The sequence below is a fragment of the Alligator mississippiensis genome, chromosome 3 (assembly GCF_030867095.1).
Source record: "Alligator mississippiensis isolate rAllMis1 chromosome 3, rAllMis1, whole genome shotgun sequence".
Classification (NCBI taxonomy): domain Eukaryota; kingdom Metazoa; phylum Chordata; order Crocodylia; family Alligatoridae; genus Alligator; species Alligator mississippiensis.
Window position 1 is genome coordinate 87257299 of NC_081826.1, and position 22032 is coordinate 87279330.

Sequence of the window (22032 nt, forward strand, 5' to 3'; positions counted from 1 at the left end):
GCCAGAGAAATTTAGCTTTTACACTGGTGGGGACAAGAAGCAGAGTACAAAACATATAGGCCTGTACTTGGGTAATTTACTTGAAGCTGGTGTAGAATTACCCTGGGAAAATATCAGTTGTAGAGCTACAATTATGTAAGATATGTAGGTGTTTGGAGTTATCCTGGAATAGCCATTTGTTATAGACAAACAAGCCATTATTTGTTTCCCTGCTGCCTCATGATAAAATGTTGCTATCATGCCCTTTGTGAGCAAGTCTTTGAAAAGCTAGTTGGATGTCCACTCTGGATCCCAGTACCAGCGTACAAAATATTTGTAAATGATGCTGGTGTGAATGTGTCATGTGTTTAGGTCCTAAGTCAGTTTAAACCAGTTAGACATACCATAAAAACATACCAGATAAAAAAAACCATGGGATTCTCTGATTTATGCAGGTTAAGAGTGGAGTGCCTAGGACCTTTAGTGCCTAGTTCCTTTATAAGAGCTAGGTCTTCTATCTAGGTTAGGCTGCTCTAGGTGCTCAGACCCAGGTGTCAGTCACCTGGATTAACAAACAGTGCAGTGAACAGCCTAAAAGACTACACAAGGAATAGGGCAGGGCCACCATAGTTATAGAGAAACCCCAAAAAATTATGTTCCAAAAAACCCCCCAATGTTTGTGTGATGAGGAAGAGGAGAGATTTAAGATGGCAGCTGCTACAGGATGTAGGTAGTTTCAAGTTTTATGGCCAAAACAGCATGTATTGTTGCATCTAATCTTTTTTTAAGGACAGAGTGTGGTAGTTTAACTCAAGCTGTGCTGGCATGCCACTTTGAAATCTATCAAATGATTCACATAGGACAATGATGGATCACTCAGCACCATGACTTTTCATTTTGACAGATAGGCATAGAATTCAAGCTGCCTGCAGATATCACAGAGAAAATGAAGACAAACGAAACAGGAACACATTGGACAGTGATTTTCGCTGCAGTTCCTAGTCAAGTAAATCATTCCGAACAGCATACAGCATACCTGTCTCTTCTCTAATCAGCTGCATCATCTATAAACCCTGATTTTGGGCCAGATTCTCTACGTGCACGTCAGTTCGCTTTGTGTATTCAGTTATCCGTGCTCATAAGAAAAGCATACACTTGGGTTTCTCTTTATGCAAATTCATTTTGTACCAATTTGTTTATATGCAATGACCTTATTTATACCAGAAATTCGCTGTGTACGAGAAAAATCTGATCTTATGCGGTCGGCCGGCAATGAGCTCCCTGGAGGCGGGTAGAGTTCTAGCTTGCAGGGGGCTGGGAGGAAGTGGAAGGAAAGCGGTGCGACAGGGGGCACCACATGCACGTACAGCACATGCAAGTAGCCTTGAGGGCAGGTAAGCAGGGGTGGGGAGGGGGAAGAGGGGGATTGAGGCCCCTGTAGGGAGGGAGCTGGGCAGGGCTGGGGCTGCTGTCTAGCCAGGGGGTGCTAGGGGCCTGGGGCTGCAGTGTGCAGCTGCAGAGCCCCAGTGGGGAGCAGGACACAGCCTTGGGTGGCTCATCGGGGGAGGGCTGGCTCCCCACTGCTGCGCACACTTCCAAGGGGCAGCAGAGACCCACAGCCCCCAGATCTCTATGCGAGGCAGGTACAAGCTCAGGTGCTGCTTTGAGGGGCACAACCCTGCACTGCTGCCCTCACTGCTAGTTGGTGTGAAGGATGTGCTTCGCCAAGGCGATGCAGGGATCCCCACATGGCCCTGCTGTACCGGGTCACACCTGCTGGGCTGCGAAGGCTCGGGAGCAGGGGACAGTGGGGCTGTGAAGAGAAGGTGCTTGCCCCATGCTGGCTTGGTGATGTGCCCGCTGCTTGCAGCATGGAGCTCATAGCCTCTCCCTGCAGCCCTGCTGTTCCCAGCTGCACCAGGTCGTGTCCACCAGGCTGGAGAGGCACCTGGGGAAGGAAAGAAGCGTGGAGTTAGAAGCCGCAAGCACCCAGTGTTCCCTGCCACCCTGCTTCCCACCCGTGGGTGCCTCTCCAGCCTGCCCTGGCGTGTGCTCCCTGCGTGTGCTGCTGCTTGCAGCGTAGAGCTTGCAGCCTCTCCGCGCAGCAGTTATTGTATTTGTGATTACTGTTTGAATTTGTTATGGGTTGGCAGGGTAGTAAGAGTGAGGCTGGCATGTATCCCTATTAATTATGTGTAATAATGGATTCGCTTTATGCAAGGTTTTTTTGGACTGCAACCCTTGCATAAAGAGAGACCCGAGCGTATTGCCATTCTTGGACTTTTTTTTTTGGTTCTTTACCCATTTTCTACAGGTGCCAGACCTTGTAAGCTCCTGTATCAGTGCTGTACAGATTTCAAAAAAACCCCAAACAGCTGGCAGCCAGTTAGATTTCAACTCTGACACAGGCAGTAAGAAAGAAGCTGAGTGACTTGTACCTGGGTTAAATACTTTGCCTTCTTTTACCTTGGGAAGGAGGAGCACAAGGACATACATGGCTCACTGGACATTTTCTCCAAAGATTCCTATTTGCATGCTTGTACACCCTAATGTATGTCCCCACTGATATACCTTGGTGAACACATTTTTTTACTTCTCTCACCTTCAAGCATTACCATATAAAAATAAAAATTTGGTTCACAAACATCACATTTATTCAACCTCTTCTAGATATATACTAGCATACTTCACTGAGAAGCAGAATCCAAAGCTACACAATTTTAAATGTAGAGCTGATAAATTATTATATGGGATGCAGTTATTTAGCATGAGAATATTTACCTCATTGACCCACTTGACCTTTGTTCATGACTAAGATTCCTTTGCATTACACTAACCATATGATGATGATCACTATTCATGGTTACCTCTCTAATGGAATTTCTCTGCTGCGTTTGTATGACACCATGCTTCACCAATTCCTATACTGCTTGTGCAAAAGAAGTATTTAAAATATTTAATAAAAAAACTGAGCTGTAATTAAAAGTAATACATCAACATCTTGTGAACTATTATTCTCTTGTTCATCACTTCATTGGATATCTATAAATGGCTGTTGCATTGTGCCTTCTGAAGGTGATGGACACAGGATTCTGCATACACTGACAAATCAAATCAGTATGTCACAGTAAAAAACTGAAGTTGTTTAAATTGCTCTAAGGTTTTGATATTTCTTTGGGATTTTCCTTTTGAAGGAGAGAATGTAGTCTATACATCAGTCATCTTACCCCTTTCTTCCCTTATTTCTGACTGAAACAAGAATCATTTAATCGATCATAATGCAGTTTATTTTCTAATGGCAGAATACTCTTACAGCAATGTTATGGCTGCATAACTCATCTCTAATTTATGTAAAAAAATCTAGCTTGCTGGTTAACGAAATTAAAAAAACAAAACAAAATAAAACAACCACCCCAAAACTAGATTCTAGGTTGAAAGGTTCCTTTCATTTCTACTTCCAAAAAAGACAGATGCAACTAAGACATTGGTGACATGTAGGAGGTACACACAGGTGCATGTGCGCCCCCTGAGATTGGCTGCCAGTGGCATCTGTGGGTGGTTGCCACTCACCACCCCCACTCCTTGCCGCTGACACCACCGTAGCCACCTGTGGGCAGTCCCCTCTCAGCCCACCCTTGCTGCCGCCTGCAGGTGGTCTCTGCTTGTCGCTGCCACACCCCTGTCACTATCTGCAGGTAGTCCTCAGGAGGCACAAGGCATTCATGAATTGAGATCATAACGGTAGGCAATAACTTTCCACGACACATTATGAATAGATTTAACAGATGAACACATCAGGAAACATACATCAGCACCAGAATTTAAGCATGTGATATTTTTCTTTGTCTCGTGTTTTCTGCTAGGAGGTTTATAAAAAGTTTTGTATACACAGGTAATTTAATTACTTCTGCTGTTTTATTTTTCTACAAGCATTTGTTTGCTTTGGTTTCTGGATTCTGTTTCATCTTTACTTCACCAACCCCCCACCCCCCAAAAAAAACCCTTTAAAGTGTTGCCACATTAGGCTGCTGCTTTTAATCAAATGTTCATCTATTCAAGCTCTCATGCAGTCTGGTTTCTGAATCCTTTGCCTTGGATAATATAAGCATACATATGAATGATATTGATTCCTTTTTAGGTGGGATAAGCTAGCAAAATACTACATTTTTGCCTAATGTCAAATAGTCAAAACCAGGAATAAAATGGAACACTTATTTGTGCGACATGATCTATTCACAATGGCATTAACTCCAGAAACCATACTCATGGATCCAGATTAATAAAAAAAAAAAAAGAAATAGCTTAAATCATTTTCTATTTTTGGAAACACAGTTTGAAATAACTCTAGGTAACTGCTTCAAGTTAAAAGAAGTCCAAAATATTTGGCTAACTGGAGAAGAAATGATAGATTTTTCTATTTTACTAGTAAGAGCAGCTCCTTGCTGTCCTCTGGTGGAATACTACTTCCTGTGAGGATAATTTATTTTTAAGAGACACTGAGATTCTGTTACATTTGTTTTTAAATGGTATCTATGCTTCATATTTTCATTATTTCTCTTTTCTCATTCTTTCTTACCAGTAGCGTCTATATTTAAAAGAGGATTATGTTTCGCTTATGTATTCACATACTGTCAATCATTACCTTCTGAATCAAATTAATTTATATCATCAACCTGTTTGGCTTCACACCTGGTGTCTTGGAAGTAATTATGTAAGAAGACTGCATAGGCTACAAAGAAAACATAAAAATTGGAATGATACTGAAATATTGTATCAGTGAGTAGTAAAATACAGTGGAGATTTCAAGGGACTGTATGCCTAATCTGTAATCAGTTATATAACACGTCCATGTCATCCATGATTGTAGTATTCTGAGTAGGAATGATTAGGTTAAGTAGTTCCAAAATAATCATTTTTAGTTTCAAAATTTTGAAATGTAACAATTTAGATGAGAATGTCATCTATTATTGTTTTTTAAATAAAAGCAACTGTAACAGAACTCAAACGGAAGTGAGACCATGCCTCAATTTTGATTAAAAAAAGCACACATTTCTTCTAAATGTCAAATTCAAGCACTACATATTTGAGATATTATACTGTGAAAGTAAAACATTGTCAGAGTACAATAATTTGAGTGTTCTATAAAATAAGTTAAATTCTCATTTGCATTTGACCTCTTCACACTAAAATGGCGCAAAAGTGTAAATGAGAATTGGATCCAGTAGCACAAGAGTTTGTGTTAATTTTTATGAACGTTGTGCTCTGATGTGTTGCGTTTTTTTTGGTTACTTAAATTTATTTGTATCACAAGAAGTTCAGGGCAGAGACTATTTCACTACGCACCCATACAAACAAATCCTACTACAATGGAGTCCTCTGTAAAATGCCTTCTCTCATCATCCAAAAACTCTCGTTAATTATACTCAGTGCAAACAAGAATGTCTTTGCAAAGGTATTTACAGGTGTTTGATGCACTTCAAATGTTACAGCTGTTCAGGGTCTCAGAGCGTGGGCAGGTTGCATTCCAAATGACAGCATAAACCCCTCTGCCCTCAAACCCAGTTTATAAGTGACAAGGCAAACCTCCCTAGCAGTACCTGAGGCACAGTAACTTTGGGCACAGATAAGATTGGATAAAAAGGGTACTCATATTGAATGCTGGAGTGAAAGCCTTATGAATCCAACAAAAAAAAATGCTGAAATTGTGTGAGGGGGATTGATGGTTGTAACTGTGTGAGCCATTTTGCCGCATGTCATTGGTGCAGGAAAATAGGGGACAGAAACTTGAGAGAGAATGTTTGGAAGCAAGAAACCATTAACAGTATATTTTTGTTTATTACACTTTTATTACAATTATTACTCAAATAGGGAAGGTTATACACATCCTTTAAGTCATCCAGTGCAAAATGGAAGCACCCTATGAGGTCTAACCCTTTCCCCAAGTTTACCAGCAACATTTAAACCTGACATGAGTAGGTACAACTCCACTGAGTTTAAAGAAGAAATCTAGATGTGGTCCATTAGGGGTTTAGCCATTGACTCCAATAGAAGGAAGCAGGAGGCAGCCCACCATCTTAAAGGTGCAAAATCAATATATAACGTATTGACACATAATGAAATATACATACATTAAATAACAGTATTTCCTGATACATACTTCAGATTTTCCAATGAACTTTGTAAGATGTACATACTTAATGAAATTATTTTTAATTCTGGAAAAAAAAAACCCAGCATTTTATTTCAAGTTTATATTAACTATAAATATCTAAGGTCAAGAAACATTTCTCCCCTATTTGGATGCTTTGTCTCTCCATTTATGTCTTCTGTTCTTTGCCTTTTGGAGAAAACATTACATTGTAAGGCTGCCTTCGTTTTGGACGCTGGCAGGGAGCAAGATCCTCTTTAATATATCCTTAAAAGAAATAAAAAGCCAAAACAAAACCAAAAGAGAGATAAAGATTTCAGAACTATCTGGCTGTGAAGGTACGTATGGTATAAAAGGCACAAATAACTTGCATTCAACCAGACCTTTAAGCATTTCCTACAACAAATATTTTTTATTTAAAACAAAAAAAAAAAATGTATTTCCATTTTTGAAGACTAACTGCATCTGCCAGTGAATGCTATTAGTATGCCATTCAGGGACAGACAGCTACATCAAGCATCTTTCAAAGGCACTCAGTGTGCTTCAGATAACCTACCTGACGTGGTTTAATACAAACTGAATACATCAAAGCTCTACTGAACAGTCAGGTTCTCAATATTTTAAGTATTTTAAATATCTCACATTTCAACATCTTTTCTATGGAATCTTTGATAATTTCACTGTATGTTATTTTAATAGCATAGAGTGAAATAGCATACAACTTTACAAGTTGAGTTATTTAGTATAAAATAAGAATATATTTTCTGAACTCTTAATTTATAAAAGTGCACCCAACGCAACCACTCTAGGCACCACTACCATACCTCACATAGACTTAATAAAAAACACTGCCCTCAAAATAAAGCCCTCCCCTCCCCAAAAGGCTAGAACCCAAACAGAGTTCAGTGGATCAAATCAACATCTTGAACTTCACTCAGACAAGAAAAGGAAGCTAATGTACAGAGGATTATTTACTGTAATAATGTAGCATGTACTGCCAAATACGTATGTTATAAACCAACTGTAACCTTTATATAGACTTCAGTGGTTGGCTTATGTCTTCAACTGCAGTCCTTTTCTCCCTTCCCTCCCCAACCCCCTTTAAAAAAAACAAAACAGGATTAACGTGATTTTGGTTTGAGCCATCCTCAAACTAAAAACACCAAGGACATAGCTGGGTAATGCATGGAAACTTGTCATGCTAATGCCATTGCCATATTTCCCTGTGAATGAATCAGAGACTTATCTTAAAAAAGTCTGACAACTTATTTGGTTTGCAAGCACTATATTTACTAAAATACAAAGTAGGAATTTATTTTTAAAACATTAAGTGATGAAATGCATTTTCTATGACCAAGTTATTTAAAAATATATATATAATAACTTTAATGTACCATTTAGGAAGAGCTAATATATTTCACCACCCTAATGAGGGTATTCTTTTTCTGAGTAACAACTGCAATACATAAAATTAACACTTATATAGTGTTCCACTCAGATAACTGTTATAGTTTGGGGTACATATCACATATAGATTCTGCATTTCTTTTTTGCTGTAGTTCTGTATCATGGTTGTTATAAAAAAGGAGGACGAGTTCTTGAGCATTTGCATCCATATGAGGGCTGCTAAGGACCATCAATAACCTAAATGGGCCTTGTCTTATAAGAACAAAGGGGTAGCCAAAAACCTAGCTTCATTTAGGCAACTAGTAACCAACAAATCACCCAATTGAAAAATGGAATGATCCTTTGAGATTGTCTGGGTCACAGGGAAGAGGAACTGTTAAGTACTTAAAATAAAAGAAGTTGGCTTTGAGCAGTTCTCTCTCACTGATTAGAACAGGAAGCGATTAAGCAGGTGAAGTGAGGTCCCAGCATCCTCAGATACCTAGTCTTGGACCCTGGCAATGCATAGGGGGTGCATGTGCACCCCCTGCAAAAGCACCCCTGCCCCCACTTGCAGTGTGTGCAGGTGGTTGCCAACCACCAGTTGGCACCGTGGCCACCTGCCAGAGCTCACCACTTGTTGCTGCCACGTCCCCACCACTGACAGCATTGTCGCTGCCTGTGGGAGCTCACCGTGCCCCCCAGCCTCTGGGGGCACACAGTGTTTATGTCCTGGAAGGCACTAATCAGGACCCAAAGAATGCTCAAGAATGAGGAGGATTCAGAACAGGAATTGCATAGGCAGTATATTATTTTTTTTGCATGCATCTGTATTTCTCTTGTATTGTCTAAAGGAAAGAGATTTGGTTTATAAGGTATGTGCGATATGTACCTCAACCCATCATGGGCTGTGTACACATGTTCAAATGATCTGGGAGAATTCTCCCAGGTTTTGTTTTCTTGATAGAAAAACACTTACCCAGAGATGCCTGAACAGGCATTAGAACGCTGAACCCCTGAAGAGCAGAGAGCTTGCAGTGCTGACATTGTGTAGCCAGGGGCCCCTGCATACACATCTTAGCATGCTTGGCAGGTTTCCTCAGTCTGCCTGGAGACAGAAAGCAGCAGTGTGCAGGGCAGCACAGGATGGCTGACCCACACTGCTCAGGGTCAACATGTGTCTCCCTGTAGCACAATGTGGGGATTATGAAGGAGGCATGTTCTGCTCCTCGCTCTGCTGGAGCAGTACAGTCCAGTTAGGTGACATACCATCTCCCTGAGGGGGACGGTGGAGCAGGAAGAGCAAAGCACTGACTCTAAAGGACTGTGCTGTGGCTTCTCTCACAAGATAATGTGTATAGGCATTCACTCTCCTGGGTGCAATTTAAGACTGGTTGTTCCATTTCTCTGGGAGCAGCCATTTTTACTCTGTGAGAAAAATCCTGAACATCTATACACTTGTGGTTTCTCTTGGGAGAGCAGCAACTATCCCATGAGAAACTTAATGTTGGTATGTGACCACAGTTACCTTATTGGAAGGCTATATAAATGTGAATTTATGCACTGCAATTGTTACTCAGAAACAGAATACCTTTATTAGGGTTGATTCTCTCTTCCACAATTTTTTCAGCAAACTCTTGTCTTATCATTTGTATCTGAAGGATTAAAATTTAAACCAGAGAACCCATGTGGATGGAGTGGAGGGGTCCAGCAAATGGTGGGGGAATGTGCTTACAGTCATTGGAGAGTCTTGTGGGGGGTGTTCAGCATTGGTCTTGGGTAGCTTGACTATAACGTTCTGTGTCTGAGAAGGGGTATGAGATAGACAGCTCATGCCCTGGATCAAGCCAAGAAAACTAAAGAAAAAGCCTACCTCAAATTAAACTTATAAGCATGTGGACCCAGCATGTAGGAGGGAAAAAGGGGAGCTCAGTTAGGACCAACTCTGAGCAGTAAATTATACTTATCTTAAATTAATAAGATTAGGTCTCTGAGTCCAATGTTTGAAATACCTTAAACTTCTTAGAACTACAGGTTCAAATTTAAATGAAATCAATCCATTCTTTTATAAAATAGCTTGATTAGCATTATTCACTACTTGAAAGTATTGCATAAGAGCTTAAAAATCATCACCCTCTGTTCTGAGAGGGTGCTGAAAGTCCCATTGCACTGACTGAGAGGACCTTGTTTTTCCCAGTTACACCTAAACGCTGGAGAACAGAAAGCTCAGAGCATCACTATTGATGGTTATTTCATAAAATATATATGGGTATGGAAATAACTAGTCAATGAAGAGATCTGAAAGGCATGTAGCCTCCTTCGACATAGAATTTAGGCCCTTTGAAGATATTTATCCAAATACATAACAAAATATATGCATTTTAAAGCCATTACCCCATTCAAGTGAAGAGTGTCTTTGATAAAATTGAATAATAAACATTTTGACATAAGAATTTTTTTTAAATGATGTTGGACTCAAAATACCAGAAGAACTTTGATTCCTAGAGTGCTAGTGCAGAATCTCTTTTGGAACCAAATCCTTTTGGCTACAGCTTGCTAAAAATCACTTGAAACACGTGCCTTTGGAACCATAATACTACCGAAGTACAATGGATTAAAAATGTGTGCGCTTTTTTAAACAATGGACCTGTGTTGGTAACTCAGATTCTTGTGCCAAATTCTACTGGCTTCTGAAAAGCTATTTATACAAAGAATAATCTATGTGAAGGAAAGTCTAAAGTGCAGTTTCTACATTTTAATAATGAACCAGGGTAGTAACATGCACAAGAAAATTCTCAATGTTCAGAAGATAAGCAAAGATTCTAGGCAATACAGCCATCTTATGTCTCTCTTCTCTGCAATAGTATAAACAGGGGAGGCCAACCTGCTACACAAGTGACAAGGCAGCCTCTATGTGGGGCATGCAGTAGATCAGAAAGGGGACAGGCAGCACAGCAGCAGATAGGGCAGGAAGCAACAATAGAGCAGGTAATCAAGCAGGGAGCACAGACTAGAGAGAAAAGAGCAGAGCAGCAGAACTGATGGAGGAAAGGGATTAGGAGTGGCACATCAGGAGGGTGCCAGGGTGGCACACCTACCAAAAAGATTTGTCCCAAAGGTTTACTTAGGCTAGACAAAGTAGATCAACAATGTAACCTGTCATTTGGGGCCTAAAGTAGTACAGCGAGCTAGCTTCTTGCCTCAAATCTGCAAGGTTAAATCTAATCTTAGGTCAAAAATAAAAATGGTCTTGGTTTAGTTTTTGTGGAAATTCTCCTTATTTTGATCTTTTCTGATCTAATTTGTAGGAACTCACCTAACATCCTCCCTTCCCAACATCCCAGGAGATATTGAACAAGTGGTGACATTTACTCTAGTTCTTGGTAGCCGAGGGTATAATGGAGTTTGACAAATCTGTAGGGGTGCCAACTTTGTGAAATGAGTATAATTTTAGTATTTTAATGTTATAAAGTATTAATTTTAAAAACAAAAACATAAAAATCATCTAGTAAAATCATTTTCTACACTTACCTCTGTCCATACAAGTTTGGGTGGAAGGAAAACCAACCTCCCAGAAGTTTTCTGGTGTACTAGGGGGAATGTAACGGAATCGATGTCTTGAACAGGCTGCTAGTTTCTTCTCTCTCTCTTCTTCTGGAATGTCCGCATAATACTAATAGAAAATGGAAAGTCTTTTTGCAATAGGTTGCGACAAACAAACAATACAGAAGGTGCAACTGTATTACTTATATCATTCACTGTTGATCACTGAATTTAAATAGAATATAATGTGCTGAATCTTGCCAACAGTACAGAGCTTGAATATCTTAGTACTGACTTTCTAGATTAAATTTAATCTTCATTACTGTAACTTTAAAAATACACTTTGCATTGGCAACCATGTTAGTTTTATTCCCTATAATATAAAACAGAATCTAAGACACAAACACAAACACTTATACATGGTGAATAGTTCTACTATTGGTCTCATGAAGTTAAGCATGTACATGTGTCATTGTGGGATTGATGCCTAAAGTAGACTGGAATTCCCTAGAGTCAAAATTAGTTAATTAAAAATGTCACTGGATTTTCTGGTAGGAGTGACCCAGCCATGGCCATAAATTAAGAATTAAGATCACTTGCCCACTCCCAGACTTGAACTGCCAGCCTTTTTGATCCCAGCTCATGACTCAGGCCCTTCAGCCACAGAAGAGGCCTTCTGGTGAGATTGAAAAAAACAAATTTTTTGCTGTGCCTAGTTTATGGTTGTTACAATGGAAAAAGGAGTCAATGACTGAGTCATAGGGCTCCTTGATTCACTACCCAGCAACAGACACAAATCGGTGTCCAAAGACCTGGTCTATGCCAAATGACTAGAACTTCAAAGGTATTATTCAACAGCTAGGGTTTGTCTGGTGCATAAAGTCATCTGGCTACTCCTCATCCCATTCCATGTCAGAGGTGCATTGATTGAGGCACAGCAATTAGTTCTCTGTATGGAAGGCAGGGCCTCCTCGAACATGAAAAGTTTCCCACAGCATAGCTACAGTGAATCTCCACCTTTCTGTTGGCTGAGTAGCTCTAAAGGGTAAGATCAGAGTTATAGCTGCTTATACAGAGGAAGAAGGCAGGGTAGGTTTGTTCGATGACTGAACCATGTAATATATTATTTGTAAGTCACAAAGGTTGCATTGGCATCAGAGGAATTTGCCTCTTCCTAAATAGATAGATCTAGGAAGAGCCAAATTCCCCTGATGCCAGTGCAACCTTTGTGACTTAAAACTAATATATTACATGGCCCAGTCATTTATTACTTAGCATGATCACAGGTTTGCTTTGTGAAAGGGAAGTTTTTGGGTTTGTTCGTTTATTTTTTGAATTTTTCTAGTATTTTAGACTATAGTCCTAGCTAGAAGCTCCTGCTAATGCAAGTTTTCATGTATCCTTTATGAAGTAGCACAAAATGTCTGAATGTAGCACCATTATAAGACTGAACATAATTCAACTAAGCTGGCAAGCCAACAGCCTGGTGTAACCCAGATTTTAAAAACTGAATCTCATCAATAGCTAAAATAATCCTGCAAAAATAACACGCTGTAATAAGCAGAAGAGACAAAGTGGAGTTAAGATCCTAGTCCTATTGAGCAAAAAGTGATGTAGAGTGCAACATATGGAAGAAATGGAATATTCATGCAGTGCTGCTGTTCACCTTTAGTAATGGTATGCCCCAACATTTTCTTTTCTTGTCTCCATCTACAGATAGAATGATGCAAAATAAGACCTACATCTTGAGACTGTTGAAGTATGTTAGCAAACTAATGTTGCATTAACATTTGGTGGGAACAAAAGCAACGGAATAGGTGAAAACCCCCCCCAGAAAGGACAAGATGTCAATAATGGTGGTAGAAGGAAGAAGAAAAATAAGTTCCATTTAAAAGTTCTTTCAGCATATAGGAAATATAGGTACGCCTGAGACAGGTACCATTTTTCATCCCAAAAACGTATCTGAGTTAATGTTACCCAGGCTCTGATTGACACTAGAGCAGTGTTTCTCAACCTTTTTTTGTACCAGGACCCATTTGTAAACATCAATGGCCAGTCCTGACCGAGTGCCCCTCCTTCTGACCTGCTGCCCTCAGTGTGTGGGGTGAGGGTGTGTGGGGTAGGGGAGCCCCAAGCAGTCCCTCGCAGGCTGGAACTCTGCCAGCCTGCAAGGGAAAAGCCATGGTTTCCCACATTTTTCTCCTCCAAAAGTGAAACCATTTTTTAAAGTTTGTTTGCGACCCTTTCATATCTTCTTGTGACCCACTTTTGAGTTGTGACCCACAGGTTGAGAAACACGGCACTAGAGCATCATCTGTTCTCAATGTTCTACTTAGTTCAGGATTTCCATCTGATGTCAATCAGGCTTTCTTGATCATTGAGACAGCAAAGAGTTTCATACTTTTAACAATTTTAACCAAAATTGTCAGAGTATCCCTATACATTCTGTAATGTTCCCATTTCGTTAGAAGGAGCCAGATCCTCAAAGAAGTTATCTACCTACAGCAATTGTGATTCTTACAGATGTTACTCTTACAAATTCCACTCTTGATGTGCATTCTTCTTGAATAGCAGCGTTTATTATGATCAAAGCTGAGCACCCCTTATGTCCTCCCCCTTTGCGCCCCCCCAACCCTATTGTAGCCAAGCGTATAAGGGACTGAGCAGCTGTAACAACCACTCAGTTCTTTTGCCAAAATGAAACCCCATATGTGAGACTCAGATCAGTGGGGGAAAAAAGGAAAACATCAGTTTCCATTGTTGGTGACCAACACAGTTCTTTCAACAGGAAGGAGAGGAATTTTACTTGAAGACTGAATGTCTAACATCTGTACTTATGTTGAGGTCAGATTTGGAAGCTTGCATCAAGAAATAGTGCAGTGTGAACACATGGATGGAGGTTTGGATAGCATCTTTTCAAATTCAGACACTGCGATATTGGAGATGGAGCAGAGAGGATTAAAAACACCATGGTCAAATGGTCTGATGTGACCTGGATCAGTATTTGCTACCTGACAGTGGGTCTTAATATAGTGAGGACCTCCTTGAATAATCTCTGGATATATATAGAACTGGCTTGTGCTGGGGTCTGTTAAACTTTCTCGGACTTATCACTGCTGGAGATGATGGGCTGCATTTCTTCAGTAAGGAAAAATTTAAACCTCCCCACTCTTAAGGGTCCTCTACAAAAACAAAGAGAAATCTGGAACATGAACTTTTCCCAAGTATATTGGAGTGGCACTCATGCTGATGTTCACCATGGTAGTTGAATAATGAATGGTTCTTGAATCAGGTGATTTGACTGAATCAGCTCATATTGGGTGAAGCTTTCATGGTACTGAGAGGTGTGGGGGTAGAGAGTTGCAACCAGGCTTCAAGAAAGTTGTTTATTTTTCTTCTTCATAGTCCAGGGCAGTTTTAAGTTCCCAGTAGCTTGGAGGTTCTGAGGGACACAGCACAGCCACAGAAAATAACTGCTATTGAAACAAAGCCTGGCCTCAGGTACATGCATATGGAGAGAGGAATCCTATGTACATAATCAGTCCAAGTAGAATTAACATACATTTTCTGTGTTTTGAGATACACCGCTCTCCAGTCCTTTCCAATTTGCAATTTCAGGGTAGGCCGTTCAATAGTGTAATGCAGGTTCTATTTGTTGCATCACCCTTTCATTCCACAGCTCTGAAAAACCTGTTTGAATCTGACCATCAATACCAATAAGTAAGCAGGAAACAGAAGGCTAATTGGCCCAGAAACTTCAGATGTAACAATTCCAACATGGACATTTTTAGTTAAGCTGGAGAGGATAAGAAGTAGAACTGCAAAGTAGGTAATAAACTTATTAATGGGAAGATAATAATGAGTATCACTGAAAGGAGAAATATATGGGTAGAGAGAGGGTATTCATTAAACTGGTCTTCAGATTGATCGCAATAAATATTTTTATTAAATTACTTTTCGCACAAAATTGGGTGTGAGCTAATGCAATTTGCTGGCACAAATTTTGTTGGCACAAAGTTAGGAGGCAAATGCACCACAGAAGAGGGCTGGGATATCACACAGGAAAACCTGCATAAGCTTTTAAAGATAAACTCATACAGGAAAACCTAGATTATTAGCAACTACTACCAGAAACTTCTGCCATAAACTGGAGCTCATCAACTGGAAACGGAAATGGATCTAAAATTGAGAAGTGGGGTGTGGTAGAGACCTCACTGGCCTGCATGGAGACAGAAAGTGGGGCAGGGAGCAAGTGGTTGAGACCAGCACTATTGGCAGCAGAGAGCTCACTATACATATGACTGTCCCCTTCCCCCCAATGGAAATAAGTCAGAAGATCTTTGGGTAGAAATAAAGCAATAACATACAACTGGGATCCTTTATTAGATCATTAATCTGCACCTCAGACATGTTGTGAAATGAGATCACAGCTCAGTAAATTCTATCAAATTGAAAAGTTTATCAATGGCCAAGTTAAGCATGTCCTTTATTACATGCTTAAAAGACTTTAAGATTTATCTATATTAAAAAAATACCTGAAATCAGTTGCTGACATGTGGAAAACAGTATTAAATGACTTACCAACATTATTTTCTATCCCTAACTATAACTCCCATACTTTTAACCTAGTTTGCAAAAAAAAAAAAACTGGAAAGGTGCACAAAATTTGTACCCATAAGTTCCTTGGTCATGTTAAATACAAACCAAGTATTACCAAAAACGTCAGACTGTTGCACTGATTAGGAATGTGCAAAACTATAATATAAAACAGTTGATGCCAACAAGCCATACGTTTTCAAAATGATGAAATCCATCTACAATGTGCCAGGTTTCCAATGAGTTCTACAAAGACACATGCAGTTTTACCAGCCAAAACTGCATACACATATCAATGGGTAGGGGCAGCTTTTTGAAGATTGGATGCTATAAAAGATCTGTGTTTTAATTTTCTTTCTGAAATACTTGTAAAACACTATAATTGTATTTTGGACCCAATTCTGACTCTCTCATCTGGAGAAGGATGCCACGGAGACCAGGCAGAAGAGTGGGCTTGAGCAAGATGTCCCAACTGACATTGCTTGGAAATTGGTCACATCAGGTCCAAAACCATGTTGTGCATCAGCTGCTCCACCAATAGCCCTGCACAACAACTACGCAGCCCTCCCACCATCAATGGATGAGGTATCTGCATCCTCTGCACCAAAAATAGGACAGGAACAGCCACCACCACCAAGAAAGCAGGGGAACAGAAGGCTCCCCCACCAAGAAGGAGAACAGAAGGTGCCATTTGTCATCCAGACCCTTTTGCTCGAGAGGTCTGCTGCCTTCCAGGAGCCAGGATCCAAGATGTAACAGCGAGGATCCCAAAGTTGGTCCACCCTATGGACCACAGCCTCATGCTTCTTGTCCACATGGGCACCAATGACAGCGAAAAGTAACCCCGGGAGAATCATTAGTGACTACAAGACCATGGGGGTAAAGCTCAAGGAACTAGGAGCAAGAGTGGTCTTCTCCTCAATCCTCCCAGGTAGAGTCCACAGTTGTTGGAGGGAGGAGTACATCGAGGAAGTCAACTGAAGGCTTCAGAGATGGTGTCACTGTGTTGATTTTGGATTCCTTGACCTTGGCACGCAGTTCAATGGCAGTAGTCTACATACAAGAGATGGTATTCACCTCACAGGCAGAGGAAAGCAGCTCTTCTCTGTGAGAATTGTCGACTTGCTGAGGAGGGCTTTAAACTAGGCATGTCTGGGGGAGAGAGCGTAGATTCCACTGCTGTACATAAATCCTCTGACCAAGATGACCCAGGGGAGGACATTAACGTAGGGGACATCCAGATGAGTACCAACACCCCAGGGCACTCAGTGACAGAAAACCAGAGGCAACTAGGGGTGAACTCAGGTGTCTTTATGGGAATGCCAGAAGCATGGGCAATAAACAGAACGAACTGGCACTCCTTCTAGCAGACAAGGAATTTGACCTCATTGGGTAGACGGAGACCTGGTGGGATGATACATAGGACTGGGCAGTGGATATTGAGGGCTATAGGCTCTATAGGAAGGATCAGGTTGGGAAGAAGAGAGGTGGTGTGGCCCCCTATGTGAAAGAGCGGTACCTTGCCTTGCAGGTCACACTTGATTGCAGGGAGAGGTCCCTTCAGACCCTATGGGTCGAGATACAAGGTGGCTCAGGAGAGGAACCTGATTCATACATGTCAGGGTCAGAAGGGACCTCAGTAAGTCATCAAGTCTGACCCCTGCCCTGGGCAGGAAAGAGCACTGGGGTCAGACAAACCCAACTAGGTGCTTGTCCAGTCTCCGCTTGAAGATCCCCAGGGTGGAGGCAGTGCTCTCCCCTCTTCGAAGCCCATTCCAGATTCTGACAACCCTTACTGTGAAGAAGTTCTTTCTAATGTCCAACCTAAATCTGCTCTGTCAATGTGTGGCCATTGTTCCTAGTTACTCCAGGGGGTGCCCTAGTAAATAGAGCATCTCCTATTCCCTGCTGCCCTCCCCTGATGAATTTATAGGCAGCCACAAGATCACCCCTCATCTTTCTCTTGTGAAGGCTGAAGAGATCTAGGTCCCTCAGTTTCTCTTCATAGGGCCTTGCCTGCAGGCCTCTGACCATATGAGTGGCCCTCCCCTGAACCCTCTCAACCCTCCCCTGAACCTTCTCTGCATCCCTCTTGAAGTGTGGCGCCCAAAACTGAACACAGTACTCCAACTGCAGTCTGACCAGTGCCACATAGAGGGGAAGCATCACCTCCCTGGACCTGTTTATCATGCATTAGCAGATGCATGACAAAGTGCAGTTACTCTTGTTGATCACTTTGTCACATTCATGACTCATGTTCATCTTGGAGTCAACTATGACTCCAAGATCCCTTTCTGCTGTTGTGAAGGTCATCCCCCAGCCTGTAAGTGTGTCGGTGGTTCTTTTTGCCCAGGTACAGAACTCTGCACTTGTCTTTGTTGAAGTACATCCTATTTTGTTCTGCCCATTTTTCCAACCTGTTCAGATCCGCCTGGATCCATTCCCTACCCTCTGGTGTGTTAACTTTGCCCCATAATTTGGTATCATCTGCCAACTTGGACAGGGTGCTCTCCATGCCCTCGTCCAAGTCACTGATGAAGACACTAAATAACACTGGTCTAAGGATTGAGCCTTGTGGGACTCCATTGCCCACATCTTCCCAGGTTGATATTGACCTGATGGTGGGAGTCTACTATGGACCTCCCTACCAAGAAGATGACAGCAATCAGGCATTCTCCAGGGAACTGACTGAGGCAGCCAGTACTAAAGACCTGATTTTCATGGGTGACTTCAACTACCCTGACATCTGTTGGGAAGACCATTCACCTAGCTCTAGCAGGTCAACCAACTTCCTGGCAGCTACTGACAAACTGTTCTTGATACAGGCTGTGGAAGGACTGATTAGGGATAAAGCCACTCTGGACACAGTGCTGACCAAAGGGGAAGACGTGGTAGGTGACTTGAAGATTGGAGGTACTCTGGGCAACAGTGACCATAACCTGATTAGGTTCACCATCCACCAAAAGGCTGGGAATTCAGTCAGTAGAAAAGAAGTCCTAGACTTCAGAAAAGCAGACTTTGGTAAACTCAGGAGTCTTGTTAGAAAGGCCCTCCATGACTGGATGATTTGGGAGTTCAGGAACAGTGGTGTTTCCTTAAGGAGGCAATTCTCACTGCTCAAAAAGAGGCCATCCCCGCACAGTCAAAAAGTGGGAAAGGGGCCAAGAGACCTGCTTGGCTCAACAGGGATATTAAGAAACTTTTGAAAAAGAAAAAAAAAAAAAGCATCTAAGCAATGGAGAAACAGTTTAGCATCCAGAGAGGAGTACAATCATATGGCCAAGGTCTGCAGGTATGAGACATGGAAAGCAAAAGTAGGCATGGAGATCAAGCTGGCAGCTGAAATAAAGGAAAACAAAAAGCCCTTCTATAGGTACATAGGGAGCAAGAAAAAAAAAAAAATCAAACTCTACTGTGGGACCCCCAACTGGGTATAGGGGGGCAGCCCACAGTTCATCCCAATGAAAAGGCAGAGCTCCTAAATACTTACTTCATGTCGGCATTTCTGAAATCACACAGGAGCTGTTCACCTGTCCAGAGGCCCGTGAAATACGGGGAAGACAACAGTCCTCATGAAATCAGTCCCAAACTGGTGAGGGTACTCTCAGAACATCTGAACATGTTCAAGTCTGCTGGGCCAGATGACCTGCATCCGAGAGTCCTGAAAGAACTGGCTGAGCTCATAGCAGGGCCTCTGGTGAAGCTGTTCAAAGAGTCGTGGAACTCGAGAGCGGTCCTGAACTACTGGAAGAAGGCTAACATGGTACCCATCTTTAAGAAAGGGAAGAGAGACGACCCTAAAAACTTCAGACCAGTCAGTCTGCCTTCGGTCCTTGGAAAAATCTTTGAAAAAAATTGTCAAAAAGAGGCCATCAACCACAAAATTTGTAACTGGGGTATTAAGAAGCAACCAGCATGGCTTTGTTGAAGGTAGATCATACCTAACAAACCTGGTATCCTTTTATGATCAGGTAACTAACCAGCTGGAAAGGGGACATGAGGTTGACATCATTTACCTAGACTTCAGCAAGGCCTTTGATACCGTTTCCCATGAGTTTCTTTTAGTTAAGCTGGAGGGTACTGGTCTAGACCAGTCTACAGTGAGATGGGTTGGCAACTAGCTCAGAGGCCAATCCCAGAGAGTTGTAATCAATGGCATGGCCTCATCCTGGAGGGCCACCTCCAATGGTGTCCCCCAGTGATCAGTGCTTGGGCCCGTACTCTTTAACATCTTTATCAATGACTTGGATGAGGGGGTGGAAAGTGTAATGATTAAGTTTGCAGATGACATCAAGCTGTAGGGAAAACGCAGGCACATTTGAGGATAGGGTGAGGATCCAGGATGACCTTGATATATTGGTCCTATGGGCTGAACACAATCAGATGAGGTTCAATAGGGAAAAGTGCAGGGTCCTTAAATCTGGGTAGGAAGAACCTCCACCATAATTATACGATGGTTAGTAGTCCACTGGCTGGCACTGCATCTGAAAGGGACCTGGGGGTGACAACTGATCAGAAGATGAATATGAGCCAATAGTGCAATGAAGTTGCCAGCAGGGCTAATAGAATTCTGGTGTATATGACAATGTGTTGCGAATAGATCCAGAGAGGTGCTCCGCCCCCTCTATTCGGCGTTGGTGAGGCCACAGCTGGAGTACTGTGTCCAGTTCTGGGCACCACTCTTCAGGAAGGATGTGGATAAGCTTGAAAGGGTAGAGAGAAGGGCTACCCATATAAATCAGGGGCCTGGAGGATAGGCCCTATGAGGAGAGACTCTGGGAACTGGGTTTGTTCAGTCTGACTAAGAGAACACTCAGAGGTGACTTGATAGCCGCCTACAAGTATGTCAGGGGTGAACACCAAGATCAAGGGGAGCAACTCTTCAGAAAAGGCACCTCTGAGATGACGAGGACCAACGGGCACAAGCTAACTGAGGAACAATTTAGGCTGGACATAAGGAAAAACTTATTTTCCATAAGGGTATCTAGAATATGGAATGTACTCCCAGCAGAGGTGGTGCAGTTGCCATCCTTGGAAATATTCAAGAGGAGGCTGGACAAGCATCTTGTTGAGCTCGTTTGAGCCTAATTACATCTTGCCAATGGCAGGGGACCAGACTTGATGATCTTACAGGTCCCTTCTGGTCCTTTGATTCTATCTTTCAGCAGACACTGGAAAAATAAATTCCAAGATAACAAAAAGGATTTGGCAGAATTTAAAAAAATTAAATAAAAATGTAGAATGTATAAATTTAACAAATTAAGAGATAAAAATTATAAAAAGATAAACGCCAAATTATCTTATCCAATTATTGTCCACTTCTACAGTATCTAATTTTTATTATGGGTCCCTAAACTGGCCAACAGCTCTGGTACAAATGGACACCTTGGCCTACTTGATTTATTAATGCTGAGGTGATTGGACTTTTAATTTATAAAGAATAGCAGGTCTTTGGTATGAAAAAGTTAAAAAAAATGAGGCACCAGCCAAAACTTTATAGAGTACTTACTATTTCACATTCCTTACAAGTGTGGCCCAGTAATTTTCTTCTCTCCTCTCTCTTCCGAACAACCTCAATGTGAGGAAAATCTAACACAGTATTCTTTCTGAAAAGCAAAAGCACGCAGATTATCACTTGATTAGAAATATGTTTCTCTGTATCTTGGCGAGTTATGGAATTAATTAGTCCAGTGAAGGGGAGGGTGATAAAACAACAAGATTTCTGCAAAAATCTGTACAAACATATCTATTTTAAAGAACCTCAGCTTCCTAATAACTATTCCTATTAAAAATAAACAACCCTTTCATCCTTCATGTCCAAATATAATGGAATAATTTTTTAATCTAACAGGTTTCACTATTTTTTAAAAATTAAATTGTCCTTTATGCATCCATGCCCTTCCTTCTATGAAAGAGGGGCTGCTGATAACTTTCTTATTTAAAATTTTGAAGACTACAAACAGGCTTCAGTGTTCTTAGTAAACAAACTTCACGAATATTATGTCCTTGTATTGCTATATATTTGTTCATTCCATAAAACTACATAGTACCATTCTAATGGCAGTACACGTTTATGCTGTAACTCAAAGGTATGACACTAGCTCATAAACACATACCATAATTAAGTGGGGTACTGATAACAGTGCAGCTGTGGCAACGGGAGGTTCAACATGAGGAGCAAAACTCACGAAACATTCAGGTGGCTTGCCCACACCAAACACTTTGCTGCTGCATTTAAACTGCTGTCAGTACCAAAGTATAATCTAAAAAATAGGTATGCCAATACACAAGCTGCAACCACCGCTTTTGACTACAGTATAGACAAAGAAGACTCACTTTAATGCTTTGGTAGTCAACTGTAAGAGTTTTGGGGATGAAGT

The 22032-nt window shown here is 41.4% G+C and overlaps 1 protein-coding gene and 1 long non-coding RNA gene across 7 annotated transcripts in view; one reads left to right on the forward strand and one right to left on the reverse strand.

Moving 5' to 3' along the window:
* Positions 1 to 959, forward strand: part of LOC132249336 (uncharacterized) — a 51513-nt gene extending 50554 nt beyond the window's left edge. The window contains exon 3 of the long non-coding RNA XR_009460753.1: positions 884 to 959. This is a non-coding gene — a long non-coding RNA (uncharacterized LOC132249336). The remainder of the gene's footprint in view (positions 1 to 883) is intronic.
* RBBP8 (RB binding protein 8, endonuclease) overlaps positions 850 to 22032 on the reverse strand; it is a 79087-nt gene continuing 57904 nt past the window's right edge. For 4 of the 6 annotated variants that reach the window (XM_059724177.1, XM_059724178.1, XM_059724176.1 and 1 more), the window contains 3 exons: positions 21162 to 21258; positions 11045 to 11186; positions 850 to 1927 (listed from right to left, as the gene is read on the reverse strand). In XM_059724177.1, coding sequence (XP_059580160.1) covers positions 1452 to 1927; positions 11045 to 11186; positions 21162 to 21258 — 715 coding nt within the window. In that variant the 3' untranslated portion in view covers positions 850 to 1451. The other 2 variants (XM_014595222.3, XM_059724180.1) reach the window with 2 other exon arrangements.